Source organism: Nyctereutes procyonoides, unplaced genomic scaffold (genome assembly GCF_905146905.1).
Source record: "Nyctereutes procyonoides isolate TBG_1078 unplaced genomic scaffold, NYPRO_anot_genome, whole genome shotgun sequence".
NCBI classification, from domain to species: domain Eukaryota; kingdom Metazoa; phylum Chordata; class Mammalia; order Carnivora; family Canidae; genus Nyctereutes; species Nyctereutes procyonoides.
Window position 1 is genome coordinate 64,676,088 of NW_026575135.1, and position 14,513 is coordinate 64,690,600.

The 14,513-nt window shown below is 37.8% G+C and overlaps 1 protein-coding gene across 1 annotated transcript in view; it reads right to left on the reverse strand.

The window, feature by feature from the left end:
- Positions 1-14,513, reverse strand: part of HSD17B4 (hydroxysteroid 17-beta dehydrogenase 4) — a 90,681-nt gene that overhangs the window by 26,568 nt on the left and 49,600 nt on the right. The window contains exons 16-19 of the mRNA XM_055301632.1: positions 13,529-13,632; positions 11,577-11,642; positions 4,081-4,150; positions 3,356-3,462 (exon numbers count right to left, since the gene is read on the reverse strand). Coding sequence (XP_055157607.1) covers positions 3,356-3,462; positions 4,081-4,150; positions 11,577-11,642; positions 13,529-13,632 — 347 coding nt within the window. The remainder of the gene's footprint in view (positions 1-3,355; positions 3,463-4,080; positions 4,151-11,576; positions 11,643-13,528; positions 13,633-14,513) is intronic.

Here is a 14,513-nt window from a genome sequence, read left to right on the forward strand (position 1 = left end):
TGTCAGAAAGCCAATTCAGAAGCACTATTACAAAGCTACTGGTGGCTCTAGAAAAAAAGCATAAAGGATTCAAGAGACTTCATGACTGCAGAATTTAGATCTAATCAGGCTCAAATTAAAAATGAATTAAATGAGATGCAATCCAAACTGGAGGTCCTCACCTCGAGGGTTAATGAGGTAGAAGAACGAGTGAGTGACACAGAAGACAAGTTGATGGCAAGGAAGGAAGCTGAGGAAAAAAGAGAAAAACAATTAAAAGACCATGAGGAAAGGTTAAGGGAAATAAATGACAGCCTCAGAAGGAAAAATCTATGTTTAATTGGGGTTCCAGAGGGCGCCGAAAGGGACAGAGGGCCAGAAAGTATATTTGAACAAATCATAGCTGAGAACTTCCCTAATTTGGGGAGGAAAACAGGCATTCAGATCCAGGAAATAGAAAGATCCCTTCCTAAAATCAATAAAAATCATTCAACACCCCGACATTTAATAGTGAAATTTGCAAATTCTAAAGATAAAGAGAAGATCCTTAAAGCAGCAAGAGACAAGATATCCCTAACTTATATGAGGAGAAGTATTAGGTTAACAGCAGACCTCTCCACAGAGACCTGGCAGGCCAGGAAGGGCTGGCAGGATATATTCAGGGTCCTAAATGAGAAGAACCTGCAGTCAAGAATACTCTATCCAGCAAGGTTCTCATTCAGAATAGAAGGAGAGATAAAGAGCTTCCAAGATAGGCAGAAACTGAAAGAATATATGACCACCAAACCAGCTCTGCAAGAAATATTAAGGGGGACTCTGTAAAAGAAAGAGGAAGTCCAAAGAAACAATCCACAAAAACAGGAACTGAATAGGTACTACGATGACACTAAATTCACATCTTTCAATAGTAACTCTGAACGTGAATAGGCTTAATGATCCCATCAAAAGGTGCAGGGTTTCAGACTTAATAAAAAAGCAAGACCCATCTAGTTGCTGTCTACAAGAGACTCATTTTAGACCTCAGGACACCTCCAGCCTGAAAATGAAAGGGTGGAGAACCATTTACCATTCAAACGGTCCTCAAAAGAAAGCTGGGGTAGCCATCCTTATATCAGATAAATGAAAGTTTATCCCAAAGACTGTAGTAATAGATGAAGAGGGACACTATATCATACTTAAAGGATCTATCCACGAGATCTATCCTATTCATTAGGAGCATGAATATTTATGCTCCTAATGTGGGAGCTGCCAAGTATATCAATCAATTAATAACCAAAGTTAAGACATACTTAGATAATAATACACTAATACTGGGAGACTTCAACACAGCACTTTCTGTAATTGACAGATCTTCTAAGCACAACATCTCCAAAGAAACAAGAGATTTTTTTTTTTTTAAAGATTTTACTCATTCACTCATGACAAACACACACACAGAGAGAGAGAGAGAGAGAGAGAGAGAGAGGCAGAGACACAGGCAGGGGGAGAAGCAGGCTCCATGCAGGGAGCCCGATGTGGGACTCGATCCCGGGACTCCAGGATCACACCCTGGGCTGAAGACGGCACTAACCACAGGGCCACTGGGGCTGCCCGAAACAAGAGCTTTAAATGATACACTGGACCAGATGGATTTCACAGATATTTAGAGAACTTCATATCCAAACGCAACTGAATACACATTCTTCTCAATTGCACATGGAACTTTCTCCAGAAGAGACCACATACTGGGTCACAAATCAGGACTCAACCGATGCCAAAAGATTGGGATTGTCCCCTGCATATTTTCAGACTGTAATGGTTTGAAACTAGAACTAAATCACAAAAAGAAATTTGGAAGAAATTCAAACATGGAGGTTAAAGACCATCCTGCTAAAAAATGAAAGGGACAACCAGGAAATTAGAGAAGAATTTAAAAGATTCACAGAAACTAATGAGAATGAAGATACAACTGTTCAAAATCTTTGGGATACAGCAAAAGCAGTCCTGAGAGGGAAATACATCACAATACAAGCAACCCTCAAAAACCTAGAAAAAACTCAAATACAAAAGCTAACCTTGCACCTGAAGGAACTGGAGAAAGAACAGCAAATAAAACCTATACCCAGCAGAAGAAGAGAGCTAATAAAGATTCGAGCAGAACTCAATGAAATAGAGACCAGAACTGTGGAACAGATCAACAAAACCAGGAGTTGGTTCTTTGAAAGAATTAATAAGATAGATAAACCATTAGCCAGCCTTATTAAAAACAAAAAAGACTCAATAAAATCACGAATGAAAAAGGAGAGATCACCACCAATACCAAGGAAATACAAACGATTTTAAAAACATATTATGAACAGCTATACACCAATAAATTAGGCAATCTAGAAGAAATGGATGCATTTCTGGAAAACCACAAACTACCAAAACTGAAACAGGAAGAAATAGAAAACCTGAATAGGTCGATAACCAGGGAGGAAACTGAAGCAGTCATCAAAAACCTCCCAAGACACAAAAGTCCAGGGCCAGATGGCTTCCCAGTGGAATTCTATCAAACGTTTAAAGAAGAAACAATATCTATTCTACTAAAGCTGTTCCAAAAGATAGAAAGGGATGGAATAGGGGATCCCTGGGTGGCGCAGTGGTTTGGCGCCTGCCTTTGGCCCAGGGCGCGATCCTGGGGACCTGGGATCGAATCCCACGTCGGACTCCCGGTGCATGGAGCCTGCTTCTCCCTCTGCCTGTGTCTCTGCCTCTCTCTCTCTCTCTCTCTCTGTGTGTGTGACTATCATAAATAAAACATAAAAAAAAAATTAAAAAAAAGGAGCCGAGAGTTGTGTTAAAAAAAAAAAGAAAGGGATGGAATATTGAAGTAAGTAAATCGGAGAAGGACAAACATTATATGGTCTCATTCATTTGGGGAATATAAAAAATAGTGAAAGGGAATAAAGGGGAAAGGAGAGAAAATGAGTGAAAATATCAGAGGTTGATAGAACATGAGACACCCCTAATTCTGGGAAACAAACAAGGGGTAATGGGAGGGAAGGTGGGTGGGGGGAAGGGGTGACTGGGTGATGGGCACTGAGTGGGGCACTTGAGAGGATGAGCACTGGGTGATATGCTATATGTTGGCAAATCGAACTCCAATAAAATAATAAATAAATAAATATATATATATATATATATATATATATATATAATTGCATATGATACCCTTCATGGTACACTGTCAGAGGTATTTATAGCTAAAAGGAATACATGCTGATTGCCATGTTCATGAAATAAGAGAAATTATATTGCTTCAGTACAGTGCCTAGATTAAATGAAGTCACTAAAACTCCTTTCCTTCTCTAAAAATAAAAAGAGGAACTAATGTTCAAATTATGTAATAATATACCTTAATTGCTTTGAATCTCGACACATCGTTATCTGCAAATTTCTGTAAAACATGCCTGGCAGAAAATCCAAATGTACACAATCCGTGTAATATGGGCTTGTCAAAACCTAAAAAAAAAAAAAAAACAAAGAGAATTTGGTTAGATATAGGCACATTTCCTGTTTAAAAGCCAAGAATAATTAATTCAGGATTTCAAAGAGCACATGGATGAATTATAGCATCTACTTTAAGAAACATGAAAAATAGTTTGTAAAATAATACATGTGGGGAAAAAAACTATGAAATAAACAGAGGAAATAAGAAAGGAATGCTAAAGATGTGAGAACACAAAGAATTTTTCTGTTTAGCTGTGCCTGAAACCATGAAATCACCCATACCGATTTCAACATCCGTGTATGCAGACAATCCTTCCCTCACTTTTCAGTTCCTTCTCACTCCTCCAACGCCCCTGGCTGTCAGGATCACTCACACATCCACTCACAGGATCTGATCGGTCCTAAGCCCTGCACCAGCTTACGTCCTCCACAATCTCAATTATCAACGCTAAGCACACCATCTTCTGAACACGATTTCCTGCCCTTCCTTATCCTTGGCATAAATGTATTAGGAGAGGACTATTTTTAAAATCTTACTCAAACTAACTCTCATAAGTAGCAAGATCTCTAAGCGTTATTTAGATCACCGAGCTAGTAGATTTCATCCGTACGTATCATAAGCAATTTTACCTGCGAAACCAGCAAAGTTGGGATCAATGTGTAAGGGATTCCAGTCGCCACTGAGGCGGTACAAAGCAGCCTGCAGAAAAAGATTTATAAAAGTAACTAGCTATTCTCAGTAACTAGTTTCTGAGTATACAGTAAGAAAAAAACAGGAAATACTATTGGTTACTATGTAAGAAACATATTGTAAGTGAAGCTCTGGTTGAAAAATAACCATTTCTACCACAGAAAGATGAATTGTAAATCAAATGCTTTTTGTATTACCTGCCACTGAATTTGGCCGGGGAGGAGGGAACCCGTGAGATAATGGGAGGGGGAGCCTCAAACCACATCTGGGTATTAAGCATCATTACACTAACTAAGGAGGAAGTCACTGAAATGAATCCATCAATCTACTCTCATTAAAACACAATGAAGGGGAGCCTGGGTGGCTCAGTACATTAAGTGTGCCTTCAGCTCAGGTCATGATCCCAAGGTCCTGGGATGGAGCCCTGCTCCCTGCCCAGCGGAAACTCTCCCTCTCCCCCTCACTCCTGCTCGTCGTAGTGGTCTCTCTTGCGCTCTCTCGCAAATAAATAAAATCTTTTAAAAAATAAAAATTAAAAAAAAAAAAAGCACAATGAAGATAACGTAGATGTTTATAGCCTCTTCTAACCAAGCAAAATTTAGGCCAACTTTCTTAACGGGGCACTTTCAAATGAAGCCTATAAACCAATACCAGACATATAAACATCAAAGACTACCACCAACTTTCCCTCTCCTTGTACCCTAAAATCCTGAGCAGGAGCTTATCCTACAAGTAAACAGACCAACAGGTTGCCATCAAGATGAAATTTCTGCTTAGTCCAGATTTTCCTATCACTTCTTTACTTCTACAAGGCAGGACAAGCAGAAAGATACAGAAAATAGGTAAAAAGTAATCACAGCTTCCAGCATTTAGCTTGTTTACCATTCAAACTAGAGAGTACTTTTTAGTAAATGGGAGAGATTCACAGCCAACAGTAAGTATTTCGTATATCTCTTTTAACTCTGACCCCCCTGGATCTGCCTCAGTACTTTTGCCCTTTCTCATGAATTGCTACGTTAGGCTTTCCAAGACTACTGAAATGCTGAGTAAAGACTCCTCATGTCAGCATATTTAAGTTTCTTAATTACCAGGTTCTTATTATTTTCAATTATTGATTATTCTTTTTTTAACAAATTTTACAAAACAATGTTTTCTATAACACCTAAGGAAAATGTCATTTCTTTTTTAATATGCTTTGTACAGTTTTAATAAGCTTTCTCTTCTCCATCACCCCATATACTAGTTCTATAAATTATTTATTTTCTCAATTACTCAACACACTGTTCCCTTTATATTACCTTCTAAAAATAACTAAACACAAATCAACAATTATCACAGACAGGTGACTTGCCAGATTCTATATAATATGTTGGAAGATTAAATGATAATATTTAGAAAGCATTTAGAAAAATACTAAAACACTAGGCAAATATACATGACTGTGCTGCATACAAATGAAAACAAAGATACATTTCAGAGCCTGAAGGGGAAGCTGTCCAACACATGATGGATCAGGGTTTTTGACACCAGACAGACCCAGGTTCAGATCCAGCTCTGCCAATAACAGGCAAGTTTCCTTATCACCCTGAGCCTCAATTTCCTCATTTAATAAACTGAAAGGTGAGTACATCTCTTACAAAGCATTATCCTTGATAAATATTAATACCTCAATAAATGTGAGCTATCATTATTATTTTAAAAGGTACTAGCAACTGAAAAAAAGCCAGGCTCAAAGTGGGTTAGTAAATGCTTTATTCATTATCTTACTTATCATAGGCTCAGATTGCATTGAAGAAGTGCCCTGATGCTTGTCAGCCATAGGGGATCACATAAATGAAAGAGGGAGGGGGAACAATGTTTGCCAGCAGTTCTCCAAATACTTGCCTGTCATAAGGTACAATTTGTTACAAATGTAAAATTTAGGTTTTCTAATTTCCACATAGACACGAGAAAGGCCCTTGGGTCATCTTAATACATTATGTTTTTATATATTTGATTATTTAAAAATACTGCCTGCCTATCTCAGTTTAACTGGTTTTCTGGTTCCTCCTTTTTGATTTCTCCTCAAGGTCACTGGAGATGGCCACAGGAAGCACACTTGAGCTTTAGCACACAAGCAGAAGACAACCAAGTTTTAAGATTAGTACTAGTATTCTCACCCCACAGATATCATTCCTATAAATGGAAAAAAAAAATTTACCTAAAGAAATCCTATTAAAGGAATATGAAAATTTTCATATTATTTCAATGTTAGCATTGCCTCCTATAGATGGCAGAGGAAGCAAAGGCATAAAAGAGCCATTGTGAGACAAGACCAAAGTCAAGGAAATGAATGCTTAACTAAATTCAATCAGAATGCAAAATAACCATTCTCCAAATAATAAGGAATACTGTTCAAGGACTGCTTTCTAAATATTTTGACAGATATTCATATTTCAACTTTCAGAAGTAAAGCTAAAATCTTTTTTGTCTCATCTCTGTCTAGATACAAGGATCACTAAAACTCACAAACATACACATACATACACAAGTAAGAAAGACAGCATAAATTGCCTTACTTGTGTATTATATGTGAGAGGATCTTCTACATTTCAGTAAATTAATTCTTCTTAATTTTATTTTTAAAAATTGTATCAAGTCCGGGATGCCTAGGTGGCTCAGTGGTTGAGCATCTGCCATTGGCTCAGGGCATGATCCCGGGATCCGGGATCGACTCCCATATTGGGCTCCTTGCAAGAAGCCTGCTTCTCTGTTTGCCTATGTCCCTGCCTCTCTCTTTCTGTGTCTCTCATGAATTAAAAAAAAAAAAAAAAAAAAATTGTATCAAATCCAACTAAATGCTAAATAAAAAGACTCAGTTATTTGTACTTCCCAAATCCTCACATGCTCAAAAAAAGCATAAAGAGCAACACGAAGTACAAATAAAACTACATAAGTCCCAAGCCTACGGTATAACCAAAGATGGGGAACACCATCAAGTTCATATTGCTCTAAGCAGAAGAATAAACACTGATTTCCAGCAGAGCTACTTCTTGAGAACCCTCTCAAAGCTACTGTAGAGAGTGGCAGGGGTAAGAAGGCAAACACAGAAGCAGTGTGGAAGAGAGAAGAGGAAAAGAAAAATCACTTCCAGAAAGTCCCCCTTAAGGAAAGAGGAGAATATGGAAAGATTAGAGCACTGATTACAAAGAAAAGAACTAGAAGCATACAGGCCTCCAAGTGACAATCCAGTAAGGAAACATTTCTAGGGGAGAAAATTATAAAACAAAGATGTCCCCTTTCAACACTGGAAAATGTAGAAAAAAAGAAGAGAGGAAACTTAAGATAAAGAGAATGAAAAAAATGTTTTTAATAAAATGGCTCCCAACAATGTCCCATTCCAAAAGACATCTCAAAGAAAATGCACTTTGCCTCAATGACAGAAGAGGGCAATCTTGAATTTCATAATGAGATTATCTTCTAAACTATCACAAACTACCAACCTTACCTACAAACTGCACACAGAAAGTCACCTCCATCTGCGCAAAGCTACTATAAGACTAAAAGAGAAAATAAGTACCAAAACATTACAATAAATGAAATTTCCCCAAAGAAAACAACTACCAAACTGAAGAAAACTGTAACATAATACTCAAGTATTTGGGGAATGAGACAAACACCATATATCTAAAACTCAAAAACTCACATCAAACGGACAACAAATATGAAGGAATGAAGTAAGATATAATTAAAAGTCAAGAAAGAAAAGGAAGGAAGAAAGTTCTATCAGTAATAAAGACTAAATTACAACATGCCTGGGGGGCTTGAGTGGCTCAGTTGGTAGAGCATCCAACTCTTGGTCTCAGCTCAAGTCATGATCTCAGGGTGGGGAGATAGAGCCCCACATTGGGCTCTACGCTCAGTGCCAATTCAGAGTCTGCTTGAGATGATCTCTCTCCCTCTCCCTCTGCCCTTCCCCACCACTCACACGTTCATTTGCCCTCCCACTCTCTCTCTCAAGAAAAAAAAAAAAAAAAGATGAAGAAAAATATCCTAGGGCCTCAAGGATAATACCCAGCCAAGTTGTTCTTCAAGGATACAAGGTATAAAAAAAAACGCTTTAAACACATAGGAACCAAAGAAACACTAAACACATGAGCCCTTCTTGGGAAAGGTATCACGGGAGGAGCTCTATCCAGCAAGGAGGTGACAGGGCAACGTCTGGCAAAAGGACTGATACAACCAACTACAAATCTAAAACTAAAAACAAAGATGGGGAAGATAGAAGAATATATACATGCTAAACGCTCTGAAAGCGTAAAATTAATACATCTCAAAAAATGGGAACAATAAGGGAAAAGAAATGGGCTCTCTAACTGTTGTACAGGAAACAAGTAGAAAACAAAAGATAATGATAAAAACTGAAAAACCACAGAGTAATAATAAGCAAGAAATGAGGTACCAAGGGCACATAAAAAGTCACAGCTCTCTGTTAGGACAACGCTGTTCAGACTGCAGTACAAGAAAGGAGACCCAAACACAGCAAAACAATCTCAAAAAGTTAAAGAGATAAAAATGAGAGCTCTGGGAAACTGTGCAACTGGAACATGTCTATCCTGGAGAAGGGGAAGCTAGCTACAGAGGAACGAGCTCCAGAAATCTAAACAGAGATCGGTTCCCTTGAGGGCCTGGACAATGAACCAGTCCCTGAAGAGGCCTTGTGAAGAAATTCAGAGGCACTCCAGGCAAAAGTAAGCAAAAAGATTCTAAACTTATGAAAGACACCATCTTGGACGTCCTGGACCTGCCCAGCCATCAGTGGAGAACAGCTTCACTGAGTGAAGGCAGAGGCAACACCCAATCAACACACAGAATCATCAAAAAACAAATGAAAAAGGTAGTACTTGTAATACACCTGGCAATTTAATAAAAAATATTTTAATGGATGGTATAAACAATATACCCAAGACTAACATTACTTAATAATGACAGTAGCTAAAATCCTAACTGTTAGACTAAGTGGTATAAAATATGTATCTGGGGAAACTACAAATTCTCCCTAACTGTAAAGCCTGATATCTAGTATCTACTGATTCTTCATTCTTTCTAGATTACTAAGGATGAATGTTCTATTTGTTAATTATGAAAAACTAGGACACCTGTAATGTCATACCAGTTTGAACATGAAGAAATTCTCCTGAAGATGTGATAAAGATTGTCCCAGAAGCAATACTGGTAGAGCTCAAAATATAGTTGCCAGGTTCTTCAGTAACTGAAGTTACCAATTTAAAGAGCTAGCATGTAGTTTACGCTATAATGGCATAGTTTTTTCCTTACTTCCACTGCTCCTTCAGCATCTGCCCATCCACAGCCATCTCCCACTACTCTCATGTAGCTGCTCCAATTCTCATTCCCCATATACCATCATACTCTCCTCCTCTCTTACAGTTAGCTACCATTACCTCTTCTTCCCTTCCCAGCCAATAGCCCTACATCTCTGGTAAAGAGAGAATATCTACACACCATTTTAGCTTAGAGGAGGGCCACCTTTCCTACCAAAGCCTTCTGAACATCATTCTCTAATGAGTATCCCTTCTCTGAATGTCTATAGCACTTACATAACAATTCAAAGCCTGTGTTTAATCATTCATTGCTTGAACAGGTGCCCTAGTTATGCCCACATTTACATCTTGAGTATCCAAGTGTCCTTCCAGCTCCTTGACCACAGATTACATTTTTCCACTTGATCTTTATCTCCTGTAGCACAGATTGAGTTTAAAACAGACCATAAATCCCCCTGAAGTTTATGCAAAGTTTTATGAAAAATGGTTTTTGAAGAAAGAGATGACTTTCATCATATTCTCAAATGACCATGAGACAAAACGTTCTGTCAAATGATGGGTGCCCATTATTTATACAAAAAATGGTTGTTAACTTAAAAACTACTCTTTGTCACACAGAAGAAGAGTCAACTCTGCTGAAAACTAATGAAAAGTTCTACTTCTCTGAAAAAGAACCAAAGGGGGGGGAAAATCTCTTGACTTACTGGGTGTAGAAATTCAAGCCCTGGAAACTATTCAGTTTTTCTTGTCTACAGCAGATACCTTTTATTATTTCAGTAACCCAAAAATAATAAAGGAGCACTGCTGGTTTTTCTGAACTATGAAATCATGAAGCCTTGTCTGTTCTTTTAGTGCCTTAATAAAATTAATTTCAATACAAAGCTTTAATTAAACATAAATATGGGTGCATTCTTAAGACACTGATAAGAAACAGGGATGGAAAAAAACATTACAAGGCAAAAACTAACCTCAGGGAAAGTGTTCTTTCTGTTACCTGATTCCATAGTACATTCTAAGATGTAACAATCTTAATTCTTTCTGCCTCATGAAATTACGTTTCTATTTGCCAGAAAACATAAATCTTGCAGAAATTCTCATACCAAGTATATCAAAATTAACATCAAAAACTACATAAACTGGGGCACCTGGGTGGCTCAGTGGTTGAGCATCTGCCTTTGGCTCGGGTCGTGATCCTGCGGTTCTGGGATCGAGTCCCACACTGGGCTCCCCACAGGGAGCTTGCTTCTCCCTCTGTCTATCTCTCTGCCTCTCTGTCTCTCATGAATAAATAAACAAAACCTTTAAAAAATAAAAAAATAAACTGAGTAAACTTACAAATAATTTGCTGTCATTACAGATGTTCTCTCACAGAGCCCCTTCAGAGCTTTATGGATTCTGTTCTGTGTTTGTGTCATTAGACCTCTGGCCACTGCAGGAAAGAATCTCTGGGGGGGACTCACACCAACAAAAGTGGCCTTTCTCATCTTTACAGCTATCTTTTGTTTTTGTTTTTTTTCTATTTTTTGTTTCTTAAATAAACTTTCCCATGCTCACAGAATCTTGTTAACTGATAAGGCATTTTATCTTCTCCATCAGAAAACAAATTATTTATGCCAAACAAAAGAGATTAAACCACCTAACCTTCCTAAGAGGCTTTATTTTGCCTGTCCACTAAAACTGGCCTAAAATAATCTGCTTTCAAGGAATGTAGCTCAATTTTCTTTCTTGAAAGTAAAAGAGTGACGAAAATTTTCCTTTCAATTCTTTTTATCCTGCTCACTTTTTATCACTGCTTTAATGAAATTCTTCACTACTAAGCTAAGCAGTCTCTCTAAGCACTTGCCAATTTGCCACCAAAGCATGATGCTTCCTAAACTAACAAATGAAAAGCTATTCTATATTTACTTTTGATATATGGTAGAGAAAAAAAAAAATCTGATGAGCAAAAATTTAGAAAGACTGGATTCCAACTATGGAAATATGCCATTATTTTTATGATGCTGAAGGACACAGCCACTACTTTCAGACTCACAAAATTATATGATATCAGAGTTATACATTCAAGAGTCACCACCAGTCAGGTGGCTTATTCCTTTTTGAAAACACAATCTTACCTGATTGAGTGAGGTGGTATCTGTAAGAACAGCATCAGGAGGCCTATTAGGCACAGCTACAGTTGCCTAAAATCAAAAAACATCCTATGTTAAGTACTAACAAAGTAATAGTTACTTCTTTTTATTCAAACTGGTATTCGATGAACAACCATGTTTCAATATAATAAAATCTGCAAGTTAGATAAAGAGCTTTCAAAAATATTTCCTGTCCAAGAGATAACATTTAAAATTTCCTAACTGCTAGCATCATCTGTGTTGTGATTTCCCAGAAATGACTCTGTAATGAAAGGAATTATACAATCAGATCTGTTCTCTCAGCCACAAAGGAGAAAGAAGAAAAGACACTTCCCAGGGCAAAAGGTGATAATAAACATAAGAATTAGACAAACAATTCACACCTATATTGATTTCATCTTTAAAGGTACTTTACTCAGGGTGTGGGTCTCTCTGCATCAATATCCTATTTGGAGTTGGCTTAGATACCGAGATGTGTGGATTAATGTTGTTCATCAAAACCATCATCCCATTATTTTGCCTGTTTCCTTCTCTCTCTGCTCTCTTACTCATACTCCCATTAGTTACACGCATGCTGCTATACATGCGGTATCCCACATTTCTCTGAGGCTCTTCGCCCTTTTTCTTCTCTTCATCTTTTTTCTGTCCTTGAGACTGATATAGGTATGCAGGTAGGGATAGATAGACAGATGGTCAGACAGACAGATCATCAAACTTTTCAATTCTTTCTACTGACAGCTCAAATCTACTCCTGTGCGCTCTAGAAAATGCTTCCTTTCCCTCATTGTACTTTCAGCTTCAAAACTTCTGTTTGATTCTGCTAGATAATTTCTCTTCACTGATTTTCCCTGAGGAGTCACTGCCATCACACTTGACCTTCTTGAACATGTTCTCCTTTAGTTCTCTGAAGATTTTGAATCTTCATCTGTAAAGTCCTCTCAAAGGCAGTTTCTATTGCCCATTTTATTCTGGTCTTATTTTTCTGTCTCTGGGTCATGTGCTCCTGTTTCTTGCATGTCTTGTAATTTTTTTCTTGATGACCGGGCATCTTAGATAACCTATTACAGCAACTCTGGACACTGACCTCCTTTCCCCTTGGCAGGCCTGTAGTTACTATTAACTTGTTTATTTATGGTGCCTTGCCTAGACTATTTTAGCTAACTCTACTTCCACCACCATGAGCAAACTCTGTGTTGCTCCTCAGAGGTGCGGCCTTGGGCAAGGGCATAATCATCCTGCAAGGGACATTAATTTCAAGAGGGCTCTCCGTGACTCTCTCTCCCTGATCTCTCTGTCCAACTGTCTGTCTCCTCTGGTATCAGACCCAACTCTTAGGCTCCACTCATTGCCAGAAGATTGCTCTAGATATTCAATAAGGCCATGGGGTAACATTTTATACAAGGATCAACTGCATGTGTTGGGATTTTCTAAAGACTTCTGGGTGCTACAAGATTTGGATAAGAAAGTTAAAATGTTCCCACAATTATTTCAGATACATTATATTTATAGAAGTCAGACTTATCTACATAACATGTGTCATCTATCAAAATATACACATGTAGGGGATCCCTGGGTGGCGCAGCGGTTTGGCGCCTGCCTTTGGCCCAGGGCGCGATCCTGGAGACCCGGGATCGAATCCCACGTCAGGCTCCCGGTGCATGGAGCCTGCTTCTCCCTCTGCCTGTGTCTCTGCCTCTCTCTCTCTCACTGTGTGCCTATCATAAATAAATAAAATAAAAAAATAATATATTTTAAAAAAAAAATATACACATGTAAACAGCACTTCCAATTCAAGGAACATACTCTGATTCAAAGAAGTGTAAATTACTGAGGATCTACTCTAGGAAATTACACATAGGGTAATATGTAGTTTGTACATATAGTAATATGTGTATTCAGAATGTATATTCAAAATATAGATAAGGAAACTTATCTACCTTGACTTTGTCTGATGTCCGTTTTCCACCAGTACCTCCAGAGCCAACAAGGAAAAGAGAGAACTGATTATAACATATAAGTTCCTCCTCAAAATAAGAATAGACTGAAAAGCAAATGAAAGAAAAAAGAAAGGAAGTTATTATCAAAAGACATGACTAGTTAACCATTACATGATCGGCAATTCCTTTGAAAGTTTCGAAAATAAAATCCAGTTACTAAAAGGTACAGTAATTTCAAGATGCCCAAGTTTGGTTTACAAAACATTCTCTTAATTCATTCACTACTAGTCTCTGGAAAGCAGAGTGAAGAGAATCTTCACAAATCTCTTCTTCATTATGAAACAGCAGTTTCTCTCATCTCTTTTTAAACCTCCCAAACTGCCTACCATATCTCAATTCTTTCCACCTCAAACATTTCAAAAACTCCCAGTAGGAAATGCAAATATCCACTCTCTCAAACTTTCAAACATTCTGCCAAAGGACTCAAAAACAGCCTAGAATACAGAGAAGAAATAAGTGAGAACGAAGGTATAAGCCTCAGGAGGGTAGAATCATGGGCATTTTGCTCACCATCATATTCCTAATGATCAGAATAGTACCTAGGACTGAAAAGGCACCTAACAAATATTAAATTAATGAGTAAATTAATGAATAAATGACATGAGTGAGCAAGTAAGTAAACAAGTAATTAATGAATGTAGGACAACTGTCCCTCTTTCCACTAACTGCCCAGTGAGAGTTTGATTATTATCTTGTATCTCCAGTTCTGGAAAACTAGAAATAGGGCTCTGAACTGCAGACTAAGGAAAAATCTAATTATAGCAAAAAATAGGGAAGGTTATGGCAGTATGTATTTAAAGTAAGATTTTTATCTTTATTACACAGGAAATTGGGTATCTGATTTCATTTACCCTTTGTCCACAAATTCTAATACACTATTAGCCATAACCAAGCTGTAGTTAAATCAGTGCAGTAGGTCACGAGA